This window comes from Bacillus rossius, chromosome 3 (genome assembly GCF_032445375.1).
Source record: "Bacillus rossius redtenbacheri isolate Brsri chromosome 3, Brsri_v3, whole genome shotgun sequence".
NCBI classification, from domain to species: domain Eukaryota; kingdom Metazoa; phylum Arthropoda; class Insecta; order Phasmatodea; family Bacillidae; genus Bacillus; species Bacillus rossius.
The window spans coordinates 27,626,161-27,647,959 of record NC_086332.1 but is presented as its reverse complement, the minus strand read 5'-3'; the positions used below and the strand labels follow the sequence as shown (position 1 = coordinate 27,647,959).

At 38.4% G+C, this 21,799-nt stretch overlaps 2 protein-coding genes across 9 annotated transcripts in view; both read right to left on the bottom strand.

Annotated features, from left to right (window-relative positions):
• LOC134530429 (coiled-coil domain-containing protein 149) overlaps positions 1-14,981 on the bottom strand; it is a 34,853-nt gene extending 19,872 nt beyond the window's left edge. Inside the window, exons 1-6 of the mRNA XM_063365243.1 lie at positions 14,802-14,981; positions 11,874-12,032; positions 11,088-11,237; positions 10,231-10,347; positions 7,316-7,488; positions 4,771-4,843 (exon numbers count right to left, since the gene is read on the bottom strand). Of these exons, the coding sequence (XP_063221313.1) occupies positions 4,771-4,843; positions 7,316-7,488; positions 10,231-10,347; positions 11,088-11,237; positions 11,874-12,032; positions 14,802-14,861 (732 nt within the window). The 5' untranslated portion in view covers positions 14,862-14,981. The remainder of the gene's footprint in view (positions 1-4,770; positions 4,844-7,315; positions 7,489-10,230; positions 10,348-11,087; positions 11,238-11,873; positions 12,033-14,801) is intronic.
• A 4,578-nt stretch (positions 14,982-19,559) lies between these two features.
• The window catches only part of LOC134530424 (uncharacterized), a 170,824-nt gene continuing 168,584 nt past the window's right edge, over positions 19,560-21,799 (bottom strand). For all 8 annotated transcript variants that reach the window (XM_063365231.1, XM_063365237.1, XM_063365233.1 and 5 more), the window contains one exon: positions 19,560-20,953. In XM_063365231.1, the coding sequence (XP_063221301.1) occupies positions 20,258-20,953 (696 nt within the window). In that variant the 3' untranslated portion in view covers positions 19,560-20,257. The remainder of the gene's footprint in view (positions 20,954-21,799) is intronic.

The following is a 21,799-nucleotide window of genomic DNA, read 5'->3' as shown; positions in this document are numbered from 1 at the left end:
GTAATAAATGTATAAATACAGAACATATAATATTATGTGGAAAAATACAGTTGGTATCCTTAGATTAATACATCTGGTATTAAATAATTTAGGTAATAACATTAGAGCATAAAGATAATTAATCTTTGGATGCCGAAATAATAATTTTTTTAACAAGTTTTTTCTCTCTGGTAGGTTGTAAGTGATTAACATACATATTAAAATTGTTAACAAGTCTATATATAATATCATTTGTATTTAAAAGTGTGCACAAAAAAGGTGGGTTACGGCTATTAAAAGAAGGAATTTTAATGCCAGTAACATCAAATATATGAGGACATATAAGATTACCATAATAACAATGGAAGACAAAAATGGCATCTAAGATCTTTCTTCTAGTTGATAATGAACCAAGGAGGGAATTTAAATCTATGTTATTGATGGTATTTAATTTTTTGTTAATATAGTCAGATACTTTAGATTGAATCCTGTCAAGCTTTTCAATATTAGTGTTATTGATGCTGTTCCATATAATAGAACCATATTCAAGTTTTGATCTTATTAGAGCTGTATAGAGGGAGAGAATAGAGTCAATATTGGAGGTGTTAAAGGTGATAAATTTAATTAGACCAAGTATTTTGTTAGATACCGAGATAATGTTTTCAATGTGAAGATGAAAAAATAGTTTTTGATCCAGTAAAATTCCTAGGTCTTTGACATGTTGAGATTTTTTAATAGGTGAGTTATCAAGTTTGTATTCATATTGCAATGGGTAGGTTTTTCTAGAGAAGGTAATGATAGCAGTTTTTTCCATGTTTAGATTGACCAAATTATTTGTGCACCAATTTGCAATTTCTGTAATATCACATTGTAGAAGATAGCTGTCATGATATGAAGAGATTTTTCTATATATCTTTAAGTCATCGGCAAAAAGAGTGCCAACTGAGTTCTTTAATCCAGATATTATATCATCAATGTAGATATTGAAAAGTAAAGGAGATAGTGTGCCACCTTGCGGGACGCCAGAAGGAGTTGGGTGGAGATCTGAACTTATATTCTGTACTGAAACATAAAAGTTTCTGTTATTTAAATAGCTTGTTAACCATGATAAATATTTATCACTTAGCCCAATTTTGGAACATTTACTTAGTAGTATTTGATGATTAACAGTGTCGAAAGCTTTAGCTAAATCAAAGTAACAAACATCTACTTGACCACGTGTGATGACTTCTGAATAAATAGGATTAAGAAAGGAGACTAAGTTTGTCATGGTTGTTTTACCTGTTCTGAACCCATGCTGTGAATCAGACAATCTATTATTTACGTTAAACGCTAAGTGTTTAAATATTATTTTGTCAAAAATTTTGGCAAATCCATTTAACAGGGATATAGGCCTATAATTTGAAACAATAGAAGTTTTGCCCTTTTTGTGTACAGGAATAACCTTGGCAATTTTCCATTTATCAGGGTAGATGCTATTTAGAATACTGAAATTATATATATGCTGTAAGAGAGGAGCAAGGATTAAGGAGCAACCTTTGATGATAAAATTTGGTATGTTATCAGGTCCTGTGGACAATGTAGATTTTAAGGTTTTTATACTCCATAGGACTAAACTAATCGAGATATTAGACATTGGAATATTGTATGAACAACAAGGAGATATGTTTTGGTTATTTGTGTTATTTGTAGTAACATAGACACTTGAAAAATATTCAGCAAAGGAATTTGCAATTAAATAATTATTATCCGTAATTGAGTTATTAATTTTAATTGAGGGATGCTGACTATAACCCTTTCTCATTATTTTAACATAATTCCAAAATTTTTTAGGGTTTTGCTTAATTTTATTGTTAATATTACAAAGCCAGTTTGATTTATCCCTACACATAAGTGATTTAGTTTCCTTACGGTAATCTGAGAATAATAAATAGTAAAAAGGATTCAGATTTTGTTTATATAATTTATGATAGTGCGATTTCTTCTTAAGAGATTTTATTAGTTGGTTGGAATACCATAGGGGATATTTTTTAGCCTTTTTAATAGTAGTAGGTACAAATAAATCTATAAGATCATTCATTGTACACGTTAAGTAGTCAACCATGGTATTTATATTTTTAGAATTGTATAAAATTGACCAGTCATGGTCCCTAAGAGCAATAAAAAGGCCGAGATAGTCACCAATCTTATAGTTTTTATATGAAGACGGTGTATTATCGTTTATTGACATATCAAATTGGAAGTTTATCTCTAATGCAGGATGAAAGCTATCTTCTTTAACTAGTGGTTCCAGAGCTTTGCTAACCAGACATGATTCAATATTAGTGAGACATAGGTCCAAGAGTTGGGCCGAAGGTTGAGTTTGATTAAGCTGAATTAAACCTCTTGCTGATACAAAGTTGATTAATGATCTGGCTTTCGACTTAATATTTGAATGAACTATATTTTGGGTATGTAATTGAGGCCAGACAATGCCTGGAACATTAAAATCACCAATTATTAATAAAGAGACATCAGAATTCACAAACTTATCTTCAAGGGCCTCAAAGTATGAAGTGTAAGCTGAAGGAGTTGTTTGAGGGGGAATATAGATATTCCCAATGATTAAAGGTTTATCATGTGTTCTTATATTTATCCAGACAGCTTCTATTCCTGGATAGTCATATTCATGCGTAGATGTTACATTTTTGAATTTATGTTTATTAACAGCAGTCAGGACACCACCACCTCTACTCTTCAAAGTTAATACAGGGTCCCTATCAGATCTGTAAATAAGGTAATTATTGTTGAAATAATGAGAATTCAGACTATTATCGGTGAACCAAGTTTCAGTTAGACATACTAAATCATTATCACTACGCGAGATGTTTTCAAAAAATTCAATTGCTTTGGTTCTCAAGCCTCTTACATTCTGATAAAATAAAATAAAATAAAATAAACTCCTCATTTTTAAGTTTCACACTGAACTAGTGAGAAGCCCCTCCAGGCGCTAAGGCAGAAGTAGGAGCAGATGTAGGCTTAGAAATAGCAGTAGAATTAGTTGCGATGTTGCAGGTAGAGGTGTTTAGTTCCTCGGTAGTGGATGAGTTGCTCAAGATTTGTTCTGGGTGTAATTTACCATAGAAGGGGCTTATTAGGCAGCCGCTGGGCCAAAACACAATGTTATTAATTCGACTGAAGTCCTCTTCTAAAACCTGAACATGGAAGGAGGCATATGATCTATGTTATTTTAATAAATATTCCCAAATTCGATTCGAAAAAAATTCGAAACTCTTGAATTTTTTTGAAATTCGATTCGAATTCGATTCGAACTGAAAAATCACAATTCGCAGATGTCTACCTCCCAGATGCAGAGGCCGTACCTGTCTGCCGACGTGGGCCTAAGGGAGGTATGTTTCCCCTAGTGCACCGGCTGTGAAGTGCTACGAACAGGGACGCACCCTACGAACAGGGACGCACCCGCGTGCGCCCTGGTTCATCAGCGGACGTCAGGGTGTTGTAAATAGTTATGTTTTGTATGCACATTTTTAAGTAATCACGAGCCTCCACAAATATATATACGTGTGACGTAACAGAAATCTCACGTCTGGAATAGTGTATGTAAATGCTGTATAAATACTTCGCTTGTTTATAATATGTAACTTATTAATTAATTCAATTGTGTTTTCGTTTCATTAATTAGTTACTTGTCATGTCGTTTTAATAATTCTTTGATTCTTTCAAGTTCTATGTTAGTCATGTAATCGCAGCCTGGCTCACCGCGAGGCGGGCCTCTCCCACGCCGGCCAATTTCCCCTCCCTTCCTCCGCGGCCCGCGGGCCTCGGTTCACGGACGGGCGGAGGAGGGCAGTGGCTTACCAGACGCGGGGACGAGCAGACGCGCGCTCGCTCCGCTCCGCTCGGGAGACGTGGATCTTAGCTCCGAGTTCGCAGTCAGTGTAAGCGTCACGGGACTGCCTCTGCAGTCGAGCTGCTCTATATCAGCATTCGTTGTACCGCTGGACTTCTCTTTGTCATTACGTATCGTTTCGGGACTATATTTGCATACATCACAGGCAGTGTATGTGCCTCTTCGACCAGCCGAACTCTCTCTGTCATTACGTATCGTTACGGGACTATAGTTGCATACGTCACAGGCCGTGTATGTGCCTCTTCGAACCGCCGAACTCTCTCAGTCAGTACATGTAGTTACTGGACCTTTTCCGCTTACGTGACGGGTCGCGTACGTGCTGCGTAGCACTGCTGAACTTTCGTAACCGGTACGATTCGCTACGGGGTTGCATTCTTTGTCACGTCGGGTCGCATTTTGTGGCTAAGAATTATTTCCGGGAGTCCGGGTTGCGGCGGGGAGGACGCTCGTTCCGCGACGTGCCGGCCAGGCTGCGGCAGGAGTCTTCACGGAAAAAAGGAGCTCGTGAAAACGAACAACATCGTATTATCCTTGTTACCATCTACTGTTCCTTCTACCTATGTAACGCTCCCTCCAGGTCCCGTATTTTCCAGTCCCGGCCACGTTGGCCAGAACTCCACCTTCTCTCCGACGAGAGCTACGCGGGCAAATCAGGACAGTTCACCACAGGGAATAAGGGACCATAGGCCGAGGGACGTCAATATAAATCCATTGATTAATTCAAAATCACACAAAAGTAGTCACAACTCAGCCTATATCGTGCCAAGTGTAACAAACTAGAACACAAATAACACAAACCAGTCAACAGCGGAGAACGAAAGACTACAACTTAAGACACCCAATGTTTCCACCACTTGTCACAGTGAGGTAGCGGCACTGACCTTGTACTTGGTCAGCGCTTGAGCAGCCAGTTCCTTCTCCTCCTCGGTCTGCTGCAATCGCTCCTGGAGGTATCTGCCGCAAGAACACATAGTGGTCAAGGAAAAGCCATTACTAACGACTTGATCATGCTCAATTTTTATCACTATGAAATTATTACTTGACCATGTGCAGCCAAGAAATATGATCTTTAGTCCTGCATGTTAGGGGCCACGGCCAAGTCGGATTAACGATTTTCCCTAACTGTCAAACGTCAAAATTGTTTTAACACAAATACCAGATGTGAATACGTGAAAAGTGAAATGCAAACCCTTAGAAAACAAAACATTGTACTGAAATGAAGAGCGACAGTGATGATAAACTCTTTGTGAACTAAAAATGCCGGTATCACGGTAACATGACCTTATGCCCAAGGTCAAAGCCGAAATCCACCGGTAAAAGTCTGAACGGGAGGGGCTCGGCTGGCGCTGGATTGCAGAACGTGCCGAACCATGGACTACCGGATTAAAGACCTTTCTCTGTACAAGGTCGTGCCACATCCGCTCTTCCCCCTCTCCTCCTCTGGTCTTCCCCCTTGCAACAACAATAATATAACACTCAACTGAGGGTGGTGAGTACAGCAACAATTCTTTCTTGGTGCTCGATTCCTTCACCATGTAGGTGTATGAGTTCAATAATTATAGTACTTGAATTCATGCACACACATGCACACATAAATAATAAAATTTATCACACAAATCCTTTCACTCAATTGCTAGGCTAGCTTTAGAGACTACTAATATCAATACCAACTATGTGCCCATAATCACTTATGGAACAAAGACTTGGACTGTAGATAAGAGAGATTCTGGGAATATCAGAGCAATAGTAATGAAGTTAATGAGGAGTGTGCTGGCAGTTACGAGGCAAGACAGGATCAGGAATGAAATGGTGGAAGCAAGAGCAAGTACAGGACTTGAATGAGATCATTGAAAAAGCAAAAATGAGATGGTATGGCCACGTGCAGAGAATGGGAAAAGAAAGGCTGTGCAGAAAAATGATGTAATAAAGACCAAGGAGGAGGTGTCAAAAGCAGATAGTTAAATGAGTGTAGGATAGAGGAGTAGACTGAATAAAGTGAAGGATGAAGAATGGCAAGTGACAGAGGAAGATGAGGAGGCATTTTAGTTTGCTGGCATGGCCGCAGGCTGGAAGCAGACAATGACGATGACGGTGACGGTGACAACTGGGGCGATGACTGGAATAATAACCGAGACAATGATTAGAACGACGATGACTGGGATGACGACGATGATTGAGACGATGATTGAGACGACTGGGACGCCACAAGACTGCTGTTCCAGAGCTGATTGTGGAAAGTAGTACATGTGGCTAAGGCAGTGGTCGCGAGCCATGGGTCGACGATGGGATTGCCTAACTGAAGAGGTCGAGGTTGGCTATGTTTTTGTTGAATGATCTAAATGAACCATTCCATGCTTCACACCACCTTAAGAAGAACTTTCCCATGGTAAATTGGTACAAGATTTCACCTAAGGTAACTTTACTTGCTGCTACCTATTCCTAAGGAGTGATGATGCCCCTGCAAAGTAGAGAAACCTAAGACACCCTAATTTGTGCCGTTAAAAAAAAGAAGCAGGAATTGCAGCTGCTTTTTTTTTGGACTGGTTGTGATTGGGGGGGGGGGGGGAACTAGCTGCGTGATTACCAGCTTAGCAAGAAAGAGGGGAACACGTCTGATAACTACAGACAGTGTTTGGACTTTTACTCATAAGCTAAAAATAAATTAGCTTCTTTTATATATAAAAATTTGAGCGAGCAATGTCATTAATATCTTTTACTGTACATTGGTGGTTAGAAAAAGGAGTAAATGCAAATGTTACCAAGCAAATGCTACTGTTTGGTGAATTTTACTAAAGTATTATTATTGTTAAACTTCACAGAGGAGGCTGCAACCATAGGTAATTAGCAAATAGTAGAAGCTTGTGAGTTACTTTTCCCAAGTAAGTGAGATTTTACTGTAAACATGTCTTCATTATGTGTGATAACACGAATGAAAGCTGTAAAAATTGTTTCATACATGTTTTCTTCAATACAACAAGTATACTGTATCATGAATTATGTCTCTTCTGCTTTGACCCTGTTTTCCGTTATCCCTGATGGGCCGGCAGTCAACGCTGATCCAACGAAAGGTGGTTGAGGGAATCGTGGAACCAGTGGCGTAGCCAGGATTTGTGTATAGGGGATGTTAAGAAGCATGCCCCCCCCCCCCCCTCGTATTAAAGCGGGGGGTCCGGGGGTCCTCCCCCGGGAAAATTTGGATTTTAAGGTGTAAAATAGTGCTATTTTAGCAGTTTTCGGTTCTTAAATTTAAATATTGTAATGGTAAAATTTTTATTAATTTTAATATGAAATTTGTTTGAGTGATGAATAAGAAATTAATTAAGGATTTTGTGCTAAGGGGGGGGGAGGGTTTGAACCCCTAAAAACCCCCCCCTGGTTACGCCCCTGCGTGGAGCAACTTCCGGCAGGGAGTGGAGGGGCCGCCACCTGTTCTCCATGACGAGCGCGTCGACGTCCAGGGCCCGGGTGGAGTCCCCCCGCAGCAGCGTGTGCAGCTGGTGGTTGAGGCGGTGGGCCTTGCACTTGTAGCCGTCGCGCTCCGTCACCAGCTCCTCCTTCTCGTCCAGCACGGCCTGGAGGTCGGCCTCCATCTGCGAACACTGTGCCCGCACGCACGGCTGTACAGCTTCCAGATTCTCACACTAATTTACAACACTTGATGTAAGTTTTTGGACATACGCCATTGCAAAAACCTTTTTCTGTTGAAGAAAAAACTAAAAAATTAAAATAAAGAAATAAATAAATAAAATACCCAAAAAAAGACAGAAAACACAAAATTAAGCAAAAAAATTGCTGTTGTCAAGGATATAAACACCACAAAATATTCCGTAACAGGAATATGGTCAACAAACAAAGAAAAACAAAGAAAAATGTACTAAGAGAAAGAAAAAAACCCCACAAATGATGACAACACAATAAATATTGAACCCAAAATAATTCAGCACAACTGTTGAAACGAGACAAAAACACGACAAAACGATAAGACGAAACGAACACAATAGTTTTACCAAAACAGAAACATGCAACGTTTCAACAGAAAAAGTTTTTGCAATGGCATATGTCCAAAAACTTACATCAAGTCATGCACTCCCATTGCACAAATCTTTCAAAGATAACTACTTTACAAGTTTTTATGGTCAAACCAAATAAGTAGTACGACATTTGAAACCCTCTATGTAAATGTAACCAAAATATACCGTGTTAATATTTTAAATTAAAGAGACGATATTCACAGATTGGCATTTGTAGACCTACACAAACAAATAAAAAAGTCACTTTCACGACTTCCATTACTTAGACCAATTTAATTGAGCTGAAAGAGAACATGTTATATCAAATCCTTCACCCATGACTAGCCTAACTCCCTATAATTCCCCTTTTTTTTATCAACAAATGTATATAAAGGCCTTAATTTAATAGTAGTAGAACTCACCTTTAAACTAGTATTGAGTTATCTGAACGTTAATATTCATAAAAGTCAATAATTGTTTTTTTTTTTTTAATTTTAAGTGCAACACCTCCAGCATACGCACTGCAATATTTAACGAATCAACCACTTTGTATCTCCAAATTAACAAAACTGGTAGTGTACTACTATTGAAATACATAGGCCTGTACAAATATTCAAATTTTTGAATATGAGTAATAATCTATTCGTATTCGATTCAACCCGAAATACTAACACTTTGAAATTTAACGAATATTTGTTTCCTTACAAATATTTGACATAGCATACTTCATGAGTTTGTCATATCCTACCAATGTTCACTGTTGAGGTCAAGTCATTTCTGTGAAGTTTTAATGGTACTTCATAATCAAAACATGAACAATAAGTGATGTTTTAAACATGCAAAAAGTATTTCAAGTTATTTTTTACTACTGTCTCTCTAAACAGTAATGGAAAATCGCACAAATTATTCAAAACACGGCATATTTGTCATTTAAAACTTGAAAACATAACATTATTTGTATTATTTTCAAAATAAACACGCACCAGAAGTGGGAAGAAAATAAATAAATAAATGTCAACATCCATGTACTACAACACCACAAAACACCAACACTCCACTGTGATGGCTATTAATAGATGTAAAAGTCATACTTTCAACAGACTATAAATCGATAGTCCTACTCGATCTAACACCATGCCAGACAGTAGCAGCTATCTTGATGTAGGTATGTATCTATGAGGAAACGGAATCAAAAATATATTTTAAAAAGTAAATAATGGCTGTAAGATTCCAGATAAAAATAGCAGAAATTGTGTTTACAATATTGCTGAACTAAAAAATACAATTTACCTCGTGGCATTAACAACTAAACTAATGAATGACTAGAGTTTAAATGTGTAAATATGAGCTCAATTAATCACTAATTTCGGAATACAGCTTTTTAAATATTAATCACATTTTTTAAGAAATGGATTGCAATGGGTTTCATGGTATTTTGTGATTAGCGAACAATTTTCTGGATCAACATGTAAACCAGCAAGTTCTGGAATATAAGGTAAATAGAACCTGAAATGAAAGGTAGGTTGGTTACGTAAAATTAGGTTAGGATAGGTTAGCTGCATAGTTAAAAACTGTTTTTTTATTTCATAATTTAAATATTTTAACAAACATTTTCCACATAATTACTGTAGCTGACATCCTAACCTAAAATTTTAGTATGATATGCCTAAATTTCCACACGTTGTTAGATGTGAAAAAAATTTTTTTTTTTAATGGGATTTTAAATATCATTCTTAATATTCAAATTGATATTTGTATTCACGAATAATTTGTTGTTCGTATTTGACAAACTGAAAAACTTAAATTGGCAGAGACCTAGAATTAAGGCCTTATCGTTTACTTATACTTACTACTGTACCAGTTTCAATACTCCTCTTTCCACAGCAACGTGATGGTAACTGAAGTCACTAAAGCAACCACAAGGCTTATATTGAATAATTTTTTCGAAGCTTGCACGATGTTGATGAAATTTAATTAATTGCATACAGGTTTTAACTGGACTGATTCCATTTCCAAGATTGAGAATAAATATGAGAATGTCTACATCATATAAATAAGTTTAAAAGTATAAGGCCTTCAAAATATCATCACAGCAAAAAAATGAACATTAATTTTATTGTGCATTTTATTCATTATCAACCCATTTTCTTACATCTGGTCACTAGTATATTTTATCCCAAGTTTGAAAATAAAAAAAAAACTTTGTGGCCAATTCATCATAATCATTTTACAATTAGGAGAGCTGCTACTTGACTTAGTGGTGCTGTGTTTCTAGGTAACGGGGACAGTGTTGGGGAGCGACTCGGCGTGCGCTGGGTCCGGAGAGCCAACCTTGAGGTTGATGGTCTCGAGCTGCTGCACCAGCTCCTCCCGCTGGTGCGCGGGGAAGCTGTGGTCGTCCCCGGGCCCGCACGCGCTCCTCCCGTGGCTGCCCCTCAGCCGCAGAACCTGCCCCGCACACAAGCACAGCCTCACGGGGCCTCTCCACGCATCCAGCACGTTGTGGCGAGAACTTCACTCACAGTTCAGTGTTTGCAAACAGTTGTGCAGGCACACGGCACACTAGCAAGTAGCAAGTGATTATGTAACTGTCAGATAGTAGGCAGTGTACGTTATTACATTATTATAAAAGATAAATGATTTATTTAAGTATTTTGTCACATGTAATACTTACTTTTTTCTTGAGCATTAGTGTCAACTGAACTTTATTAAAGTTAATTCCAGTTTGCAAAATAATCTAAAAACATAAAATTGTAAGTAAAGTAATATATGTAAACATCTAACTGCATAATTTAACATAGTATCTAAACATAACCTGTAGAAGATGAAATTGACAAGATCAGGCAGGCATAAATGCACATCATTCACTACAGTAAACACTTTGCCCCATCTTAAAATGTATTTAATGAATCTGGCCTCGATATCTTTTGTAGGTTGAATCATTTATCTTGATTGCTGTCTACTGATGTTTTGTTACATAAGCATTGAAAGTTACTTATGTCGATTTCTGGTGGCGGATTAAGCAGAGCCATAAGATGAAAAAATTACTTTGTACGTTAAACAGGTGTAAAAGTTACAAATAAACGCTGAGGGAAACTCAAGTCTGTGAAGTAATGAATGTGTGAACACAGTGCAGTGGGAGCAAGTGCCGTGATGAGGAAGCTGCCCAGATGTACACGAGCACGCACCTTCATGTCGCCCTGAGCGTCCCTGAGCTTCTGCCTGAGATCCTCCACCTCCATCCTGAGGGCCTTGTTCAGCTCCTTGGTCTCGCCCAGCACCTGAGCCAGGTTGCGTCCCTGGCAGCCCTCCGCGGGCCACACCCGCGTGTCCGCACCCTGCGGCGTCGCACCACTCGTCAAACATTCCGAACGAGACCCTCATTAAACAAGCACGGTCACTTGAGCAGTAAGAAACGTTCTCCGCTTCAACATGTGGTTATGCACAGCTTTAAGGAAAAAATATTGATGTGTCAAAATTCTGTGTTTACGTGATATGAACATTTCATCATGTAACGTTATCTCTCGGAGAATTTCAGATTTATAAGTTATATTGTTATAGTTTTCATTTGATCATACACAAATTTTTGTCCAGTAACCTGATACATGATCAAATTTAATTGAAAATTTTAAATTGCAAGACTTTATAAATATACTTTTAACTTAAAAATTGCAGGAATTCTATTTTAACGACACTAAAAAAATGCAATGATTTTTCACGGCCATAAGTGGTTTAAGGGACTTACATACAGCCTTGAAAACCACACACTTGAATAATTAAAAAAGACAAAAGTCCTATTGAAAATGTGGTACCTCGTTAAGGTAAGATTAAGGGTAAAACTGTGAGATGGAGCTGGGGCAAAAATGTGGAGAGAGACCTCGCCGAAAGATCCAGATCATCTTGAAGGGAGGTGCACACTTGTACATCAAGGAGCTCTGGCAGTGAGACGTGGTGAGAACGGAAGAGCCACCAACCATGTCCTGGGATATCCTCTTGAGGGCGGCACAACGGTCCTGCAGCTGCTCAGCCATCAGCTTGAACTGGTCCCTCTCGGTGCGGCAGCGGTCCAGCTCCTTGCTCAGGATCAGCAGGGCCTCGGCCTTGCTCTGCAGCTTGCGGCGCAGCGCCGAGTTCTGCCTCGGCACACGCAGCCCTCTCAGCCGGGGCCCCGACACACACACACCCTCCTACCACACCTTCTGTCCAAGCGAGGTGGCACCGTGCAGGGTGCCGGATGGACCAACATCATGACTTTTTTCAGAACATTCAACAAAACTTTCTTACAACTTTATTTGTGCCACAGGGTTATTTTTATTTATATAATATCATAAGTGATACCTATCAAACCTAATTTATTTTATTTATTTAATGTTGTGAAATGTCTACGCACAGCTGAAGGCCAAAGTGGTAGATGCCATACTAATACAAAAATAATTAATAACAAACAACAAACAAATAAACTTTCACAGAAATGAATATATATATATATATATATATATATATATATATATATATATATATATATATATATACATACACATATATAAAAAAACATAGACAAGGACAAAAAGGACTAGCATGAAGTAATAGCTAAAGCATACATTAAGGGATAAGTAAATAATTATGATGATAGAGAAAAAAATCCATTGATACTATATAATACACTACATATAGATAATAGGATATAGAAATATAATATATATAAAATATGGTACACGAAGCAAATACATTGGGGTTGTATTAACATTTAGGATTAATAGGAACAGGTAGATTAACATAAGCCTGTTATGTGCTGTACAAGTAAATTTTTACTTTTTTTTAACTACAGTTTAAGTAAATAAATACTTTATTTTACGTTTATGAAAATTTTCGAATCTCTAGATAAATTTCACCATCATGGCAGGTAGTGTTCTTGGTGGCTATGATGGCTAAATCATAACGATATATGGTGAGGGTCTTAAGTTTAATCCCAACACCTCGCCATGACTTAAATGTGTGAGTAGGTACCCAGTCCGTGCCTAAGTCATTCGGAGGCCACTATACTCCTGCAGTTTCTTTCAAAAAGAGAACTTGGCAATTCTTAAGAATGTCCATGGTTAATATGGCTCTTAGACCATCAAATTTGGACTAACATATTCAGGAATTGATACATGTGAATAGACGAAAACATTATGAGACCAGTGGAGTCAGTACCTACCAAACTGTATAGTGAGGGTCTTACGACCAGAGCATCCTAGTGGTGGAGCAATAAAAGGGAGAAGAACCCAACACACAAAGAGAAAAATGTTAACTTTTTTTTTTATAAGATGAATAAATTTGAAGTGAAAGAGAACCTGGTTGCACTATGTGGCTTTTGGACAGGAATGGAGGATTTGGAGAAAATATGTGTGGCTTTGGTGGAGGCACTGGGACAGATGATAGAGCAAGGAAGGGGAAGGGCCAAGTCTCCTTACTGTGGCAAGGAGATAATAATCATAAAACATAGGTATCTTACACTTCACTCAAGAGCCAGATTAGACAAACTGGTATTGGTGTGGGGAGAGGTGATCTGGAGAAAGAAGAAATAAGAGAAGAAATGAGGCAACTGAAAAGGAAAACAACAAGAAAAAAGTCACAAGGAGAAACTTATGGATGCAGGGACGAAAAGAAATTGACCTGTAAAACTGCGTTAGAGAGGTTGAAGGAGTTGAGGAGCAATACCTGTTTGTCTTTGGCGATGAGGAATTTCCAATCCAGTACGAAGGTGTGATAAAGCAAGTAGGGAGGCAGAAGGAGAGGAAGGCATCATCACTCAATGACACTGGAAACAGCACTCTGAATGTAGGCCAGAGCCTTATGCAGAGTAATGGATTTACTACTTGCTCAGTCACCAGTAGTAAGTATGTTACCAGGTCTACAGGAAGAGAACTTTATTTAAAGGAGAGGGAGACAAAGTAAGCCATGCATTTTAGACCCGCTAGGCAAAAAAAATAAACTGCAGATCAGGCACTTAGCCACGGTAATAGTCCATGAGGTCTGGACTCCTTTCTTCCATGATAATAAAAAAAAGGAAGACAGAATAAGAAAATCAGAGGAAATTAACTACTTAATAGATTATATTATAGAAATTATTGTAATATTTATTGGGTTAAAATAATATATTTCCTCCCAATTATGGCCATACATTCCTCGTACACAGAAGCAACAGGAATTGTTTCTCCTGTTATTGTATGTAAGCATGTCTTTAATTCATTGACATGTGTGTTTCCTGTATTTAATAACATTGGTTTAAGTATGTGTATTGAGTTGTTTCAAAGAAATCATCAAATAATTAACTTATAAAAATTATTAAAATTAATTAAAAAAAACCTAAATATGAAATGTTCAGTTTCTTCACGAAAAATCATTAATTAAATTTCTACTTGTAAAGGTTGGAATTCTAAAAATTTGCTATTCCCAGAGATTTTGTGTGTGTGACAGTATTTTTTTTTTTTATTTCAGCTATAGAGAAAAATTATATATAAAAAAATATGTATAATGGTTGTACTTGACCCATCCTTCACAAAATCCTGGCTACGGCTTAATGCAGAGGGTGGTTTAAATGGTTTACGTGGAAATGTTTCAGGCAGTTAATGAAATATGTGTTGGAATGAATTGAATTGACTACGCTCGCAATTAGGCTTTCACCCGGTGGCAAGGAGTCCTCCCGTTTCCCTAATTCATCCCCCACTCACCCTCTCCAACAAAAAGAGTTCGTTATGGTATAAACAAGATTGAAAGGAAACTTAAGGATATCCTTTCTTTTAAATATAAGATCACTATTGCAAATGATATATTTTTAAAATATTTGACCATTAAACTTTATCGATTATTAATTAACACATACGTTACACGAATTAAACGCGACTTTTATTTTGCAATACCTCGGCTAGAAAATTATCCACATAATCTTCTACGCATGTTTTATTGTTTGAAGTTTTCATTTTCAATTACTAAATAATTACATTTAGAACCATTTAATACCAAAACCGGTTCCGACTCTAACAAACGTAACCGAAAATATCAATCAAAATGCCTCTACCATAGACACTTTACTTCTTGTTGGGTTGGCCTTGTGGGATACCCGGTTAGCCATAAAATGCTGGATTTTGTACTTGTAATAATTTTAATTCGAATTTTGTGCTTGTAATAATTGTAATTCGTACACGAACTGCCTGTTATAATAACTATTGTAAGAGGGACTATTTCATAGGCACTTTTTCACTTATTACCTTGCGTCTTCTATACATGCCCTTTGATATCGTTTTCATGGCTACCTCCAGAGTGGCGGAGTGAACCTCTTCCCAAGGAGTATATAGTGTATCTACGCATTGTATCTACGTGTTTAAATATAGAAATTGAGAATATCAACAAATGTTTATGGCTGTTTGATACAAATAAAAGTAAATTAGAAGATACTTTTGGTACGTGCAATTAGTGGATGGAATAGGCTGGAGGAGGAGTGTGTGGCGGCTGGGAGTGTGGACCAGTTCAGAAGGAGAATGAGGGGGAAGTAGGGAGAATGCTTGCCACCGGGCACTTTGTACCCAATCGCAGCTATATTAAATATATATATATTAATATTATATTAGTTATATTGAATACTATATACATAGTCCCTGGAGGAGGGACAGCTGCAAGGGCAATGGAAGGAGGCAATCGAATCGTTGTGTCTATTTTCAAGGGAGGTGATAAGGCAAAAGCAGAAAATTGTAGGCCTGTCAGCCTAATGTCCAGTGCAGGGAATGTGATTGAAAAACTAATAATGAGGTATACGGTAGGAAATATTGGAGGGTTGGAATGAATGTATGAGAGGCAACATGGCTTTAGGAAGGGTTTCTCCTGTGAGACACACACAGCTGGACTGCTGGAGGACTTGGTGGAAGCAGTGGATGAGGGCAAACAGGTATACTCATCTTAAATGATTTTGAGAAGGCATTTGATAGGGTGCCACACAAGAAGGTGATGGAGAATGTTGATAGTCTGATAGAGGACAGTAGGGTGATGAATTTGACAGGACACTTCCTGAGGGATAGGAAACAGTGGGTGAAGATTGGAATGGAATGGTCAGTAGAAGGGGACATTACATCAGGGTTACCGCAGGAGAACATTATGGGGCCCCTGCTGTTACTAATCATGATGAACGACGTTGAGGAGGAATTTGATAGCAAACTGAGACTTTTCGCTGGTGACTACATGAATTATGAAATTGTGGGGGGAGTAGAACACCTGCAGGAAGACTTGAAGAAGCTGGAAGTTTGGTCAAGGGAAAATGGAATGGGGATTAATATCAACAAAATGAAGATGGTCAGATTCACAAGGAAAAGAAAGGTAGCTAAGAAATAAATAGTTGGAAGGAGCAAGAGAATCAGGAGGTAGGGGAATACAAGTACCTGGGAGTAACCCTACAGTGTGATCTAGGTTGGGGAAAGCAGGTGCAGCGGGTGGTAAAGAAGGGGAGAGGGCTGGGGCTGATTGCTAGGACACTGAAGGGGACAGGACGGAGAGTAAAGGAGAAGGCGTATACAATGTAGGTGATGCCAATGCGTGAATATGCAGTGGCAATTTGGAACCCATACCTAGGGATAGAAATTAAGTTACCGGAAAGGGTGAAACGTAGAGCGGCTAGATGGGCGATGGGTATTTGGCGGAGGAGGAAAGTGGTGAAGGGAGAGAAGCATAGGCTATCTGTGATGGAGAAGCTGGGGTGGGACACACTACACAGGAGGAAAGTAGAGAGATTGTTGAAGTTTTTTAGGGTGACAAGAGGCAAGGGGGGCTGGGGAATTCTGGGAGAGGTTGATCAAAGGGATGTAAAGAATGAGGAGGGATCATAGGTGAAAGATTCATAGAGAGTGGTGAAAAATGGAAAGAGGAAGGCAAGTATTCCTGATGAGGACAGGGAGGGAGTGGAATGGGATTGAGGTAAAGCTACTGGATGTGAGAAGATGAAAGGACTTAGAAAGAGGCTTCAGAAATTGTATTATAAAAGGGGGGGGAAGGACTCCTTGTCACCAGGTGGAAGCCCACCACTCGCAAGTGTATGTCAATTTAAGTTTGATTTTTTTAACATAATTTAATGCTGAGTGAGCTCTTCCGTTTACGTTGCTCCGTTCGGTGGTAACCATGTTTGTTTACCTTCTAAATACTTTAAAAATTGTTTCAAGTACAATAATATATAGCCTATTTACTGAAAATTGTGTAACATTAAAACATATCAGTGTAATTTTGTTTATTTTCTTATTTCAAATTGAGTAACATTACAACACTGATGAATGTTCATCTGTAATTTCAGTTTTTTACTTAGCATAATGCTAAGGACAACACCAAAAGATTAATAGAGAATATTTTATATAAAGTCTACACAAATTGTGAAATAAAATCATAAACCATCATTGCATTTTGGAGGAATATTTTATTACTGTCTGAATTGTTACAGAACATATCCTCCTGGGGATTCAAATATAGGTTGAGGTTTAAGGAATGTAACAATATTATAAAATACTTTGGTTTTTGTAGTATTTGATTATTTGTATATAATATAGTAAAGTTCATTTGGTAGATAAAAGCAATTTTCTTAATTAAGGAAGAAAATGACAGTAGCTAATGGAAATAAATTACAGTGTGTGGTTTCTTATAACTTTTATTGCAACTCAATAAAGCCTAGATGTGTAGTTTCGGTGCGAGTGATAATGTTGTGGTTTTAAATGACTAGCATTCATGATTTGCCCGAGGTTCTCTCTCTGTACACGGGCAGCTATTAAATATATTCATGGTAAACCCAGCAGGATGCGCTTGATCGCAGAAGGCACTGTGTATCTGCCCTCGGAGATCTCGCACAGCAGCCACGGAAAGGCCGGGCTTCAGTAGCACACGGGCGTCAGGCATGTCCCAGCTTACCGCTCACAAGAGTGATTCTTACTCGTGGAACAACAGCCCAAGGTGTGAGCGTCACATGTTAGATAACCCATGTCACCACCACTTATCGTATCGTGTCCCTCCTTCCCCACACCAGACGAAAGCCAACAACGAAACTTTCAACCATACACAACTACTAGCGCTCTGCAGAAAGACAGAATCACAACCGTGACCTTGAACCCAATCATTAAGACTTGAACTCGAGTAATTGACACGTTAATAAACTGTATTAACGCATTCTAAATATTTGCAATTTAATGGAAGAAGTTTGAAAGGTTTTATGTTACCATTATCCTTACCATCAGCTGATTATATGTTTCAAGGTCACAGTTTTGTATTTTTATGTAATTTTGATACTTGATTGTTTTGTTCAGACTGTTTTTACTGGTTCTCATTTTGCTAGATTATTTATGTATGTTAATGCATTTTTTTTTTCAAGATTTTATGAATTTTAAATGGGTTTTTTATGCTGGTATTACAAGTTTGAATTTGTTTGAAAGATTTATGTATGTTTAAGGAATATTGTGAAAAAATACAAGAGCCAGTTGTGCACTATGGCGGTGCCAATTTGTAGACTTTTTTTGTTATCAGAGGTGCTCTTAGGCATTCTGTATGTTTTCTTGTGATAGGACAATTTTCAGATCTCTTCCCAAGCGATATGGTAATTTATCACATTGCTGCATAGGCCAATCAGAAAAGACTTAGTAATTTTTAACAATTAATTTTTTTGCAGGTAAAGTCTCTTTGCAAGGGTTAAGAAATTTGTATACTGCTGTTTTTTTTTTGTACTGTACTGTGGTGTGCTGTGATTGGTTGTTGAGGTCATGCGAGTCCTTTTTCCCTACATGGTGGTAGGCGGTCACATAGTCTCTTTATCCAAGTGCTGTGCCGACAGGTAACGCCATTTGGCAGCTCACGAACAACATTTTGATGAGAGTAGGGCAGATAATTTCACACCTGGGTGCAGAGACCTTGTGCTGCCATGTTTAACCTTTGTTTTCATTTTTCGGATGTAATATCTAGAAATTACGCCCCAGACGTGCGCACAGACCCAGTTGGTCTATTGGTCCACCAGGACAGATTCCAAGATTTTCTTCGTACCTAGACAACGGAATCACTAGGACTTTTTTTGTGAAGGCACTATCGGCAGAAGTGAATGAGTTTGTGTGGAACTATCTTGTGAAGGATATGTAAGATTTTTTTGTCCTGAGAAGTATAAAAATCAAGATTCATTCCAGCTGTATGAGAACCACTATTAATAGTTTAGATTCGTTTAACAGACCTAGAACTTAACACCAGAATACCTGCAACTTCTGACATTTTTCTTTTTATTGTTTACATATGTGCAATACAGGCCAAAGCTAGTTGGTGAGGTCTGGATTGGCACAGCATGTACAGCTGTACAGGGACCAAGGTGTGTGGGATGCATGGAGAGCCCACGTAGGATCAACGTTTAATATCTTAACAGCATGTCAAGACACTCGGAGTGGACAAGGTCTGCTAGTGTTGAGGTGGTTTGAGCAGGGCAGTTCGAGTCTCGTCAACACACGGGCTACGTCACGACCGTGTTAAGAAGTCTCCATATGGTCTGTGTGCCCAGTAAACATTCTGTGGTGCCCGGGTGCACACACTCAACATACACATGTAGGACGACTACATCAACATAAAAAAGTTATCACAATTCTTTTGACAACACAACCTTATTTCAAAAAATAAATAGGTACTTTTTCTGCAAATTTTCCACACATTATATTCAGGCAATCAATTTTTACACGTTCAAGTTAATCATTTGGCTGTAAAGAAACTAGAGTAGACATCAGTTGGCTGGCAAATAAAACCATCAAAAATTTCTGAGACGTAGCACCACAAACACAAACTCACGTTTCACAAAAGGCAGTATCAGAGATTCTGTAAGGATCCTTGTTTTCAGAAGGCCAACAAAAATCAAAGACTACCTTCAAGGATCTTTAGGCAGTATTCGGAAACAGCATTGAATATCAATTACATCTTTCATATTTTGACGCTGTTGCTGATTGACGAAGTGAACAAGTTTAGGTGTAGGCACATAAAAATATGCCACAAAGGATAGCCAAGTCAGCACTATCACTATACAGTACCAGCCCTGCCTTGTATTAAACATATCTTGCTAAAACAAAACTTGAATGAGTTAAATGATAAAAATGAGTGAATGTGTTGAAAAACCTTGTCCTGCATATTCTCAGGGAACGTAGGCAAAATCATGTATAACATGGTAAAATGAATATATGCAGTACATTCAACAAGTAGTGAATTTATGGAATAATGAACATCAACCACATACATAATTTATACAGCTCAACTGACATTTAAATAAATTAAATTTTTTTTTGCAAACATTTTCGTAATATTCCTTCAAAACAATATCGACTGCTGCGAGAAAACCTCACTTGCTTTGGCACATTTCAAAATGGTCCAGAAAATCCAACTGATGCTTGGGTGGAAACACATGGCCACAGCCGGGGCATATAATGTTCTCTTCCGTCTGCGTGGCCACACCGTCCTCATAGTAGTTGGCTTTACGACGTCTTCCCGAGGGTTCCAGCGCGCACGCGTCTCTCGTGGGGACGTCGGCAGACCTAGGCGGAGTTGCGATGTCCAGACTCGGCAGCCACGACTTCAGACGACCGATGTCTTCGCTGGCGCTTGTCGAAATGGAGGAGGCCGCTCCCTCGGACGCTCGTTCGACGGGCAGTGACGAGGACTTTGCAACCGGGAAGTTTGCGAAAGTAGTGATCGCAGCTCGGCCGTCGCTGGTGAAGCCGATGGTGACACCACTCCTGCTCCTATCACCATGAGGCACCTCACGAACTATGTTCAGCGTCGTAACATTGTCTCTCTTTGGTGCTGCAGGGATGTTTAACTGCGACACACCGTCTGTTGGCGAGCTGACGTGTGACAGTTTAGCCTCAGAATCTTCGCAGCTCCTTGTGCATCGCTTGCTGGTGTGTCCGTCAAAGTTGTTGCAAGGCCCAGAACAGAGCGTCGATGCTACCACGGAGCTAGAGCTACAAATGCTTGCCTTCTTTCTCTGCTTGTTCCCATCTATTTCCAAGTCATCGTTGTAGGACTGGAAGTTTTCCTGAAAAAAAAAAAAATAATTAGTCAATTACTGTTTCACAATTTAAAACAAATGACTGCAAACAAATTTCACAAGATTCTATGCTCAAGTTTGCACCCTTTTGCAAGTACATAGTTTTAGCTGCTGCACAAGAAAATATGAACCCGATAATTTTTTTTTGAGGGAAGAATAAAGGTTTCCTGCTGTCAGGGCTGAAATAAGAATACATCTCACTGAAGGGATCCAGTCAGACATAGTTATTTGTTCTTTGTAAGTTAGTACTACAAACAGAAACCTTCAGAAATGCACATAATTCAAGCAGTTCAGTTTTCAAAATGAGGTCAGAAGTGAAAAAGTGACCTTATCAGACCTGAAGGGAGCATAATTTTGATAGTTGCTATTTACTGTAATTGTATAATCGGTCAAAATTCTACAAAGGAACAAGTGAAATTCCTTTTGAGGCAGCACACTATAATCTCACTATTTACTTATCAACTCAACACAGATGCCCCAATTGTTTTTATTTACTGTAGTGTTTTCTACTTGAGTCAAGAGCAGTACAGTGTAAACATTACTCACAACCTACCAAATAGCTCTAATGCACTATATAAGCATTTAAATGTATTGCACATATGTACACAACAGAAAAAAAATCAATACAACTGTACACATTTTGCACCCTGAGTACAAGACTATCGTAACTCAAAAAATTGAGTTTATGAGATATTTTTATCATCTAGGCACTGCAAGACTATCACAATATTATATTTACTTTTACGGGACTTACGGCAAATAATGTAGTGTTGCACTCTGGAAAACATTATACATATAAGAATATGTGCAAGACTATGGCATCTGATTTGTGAT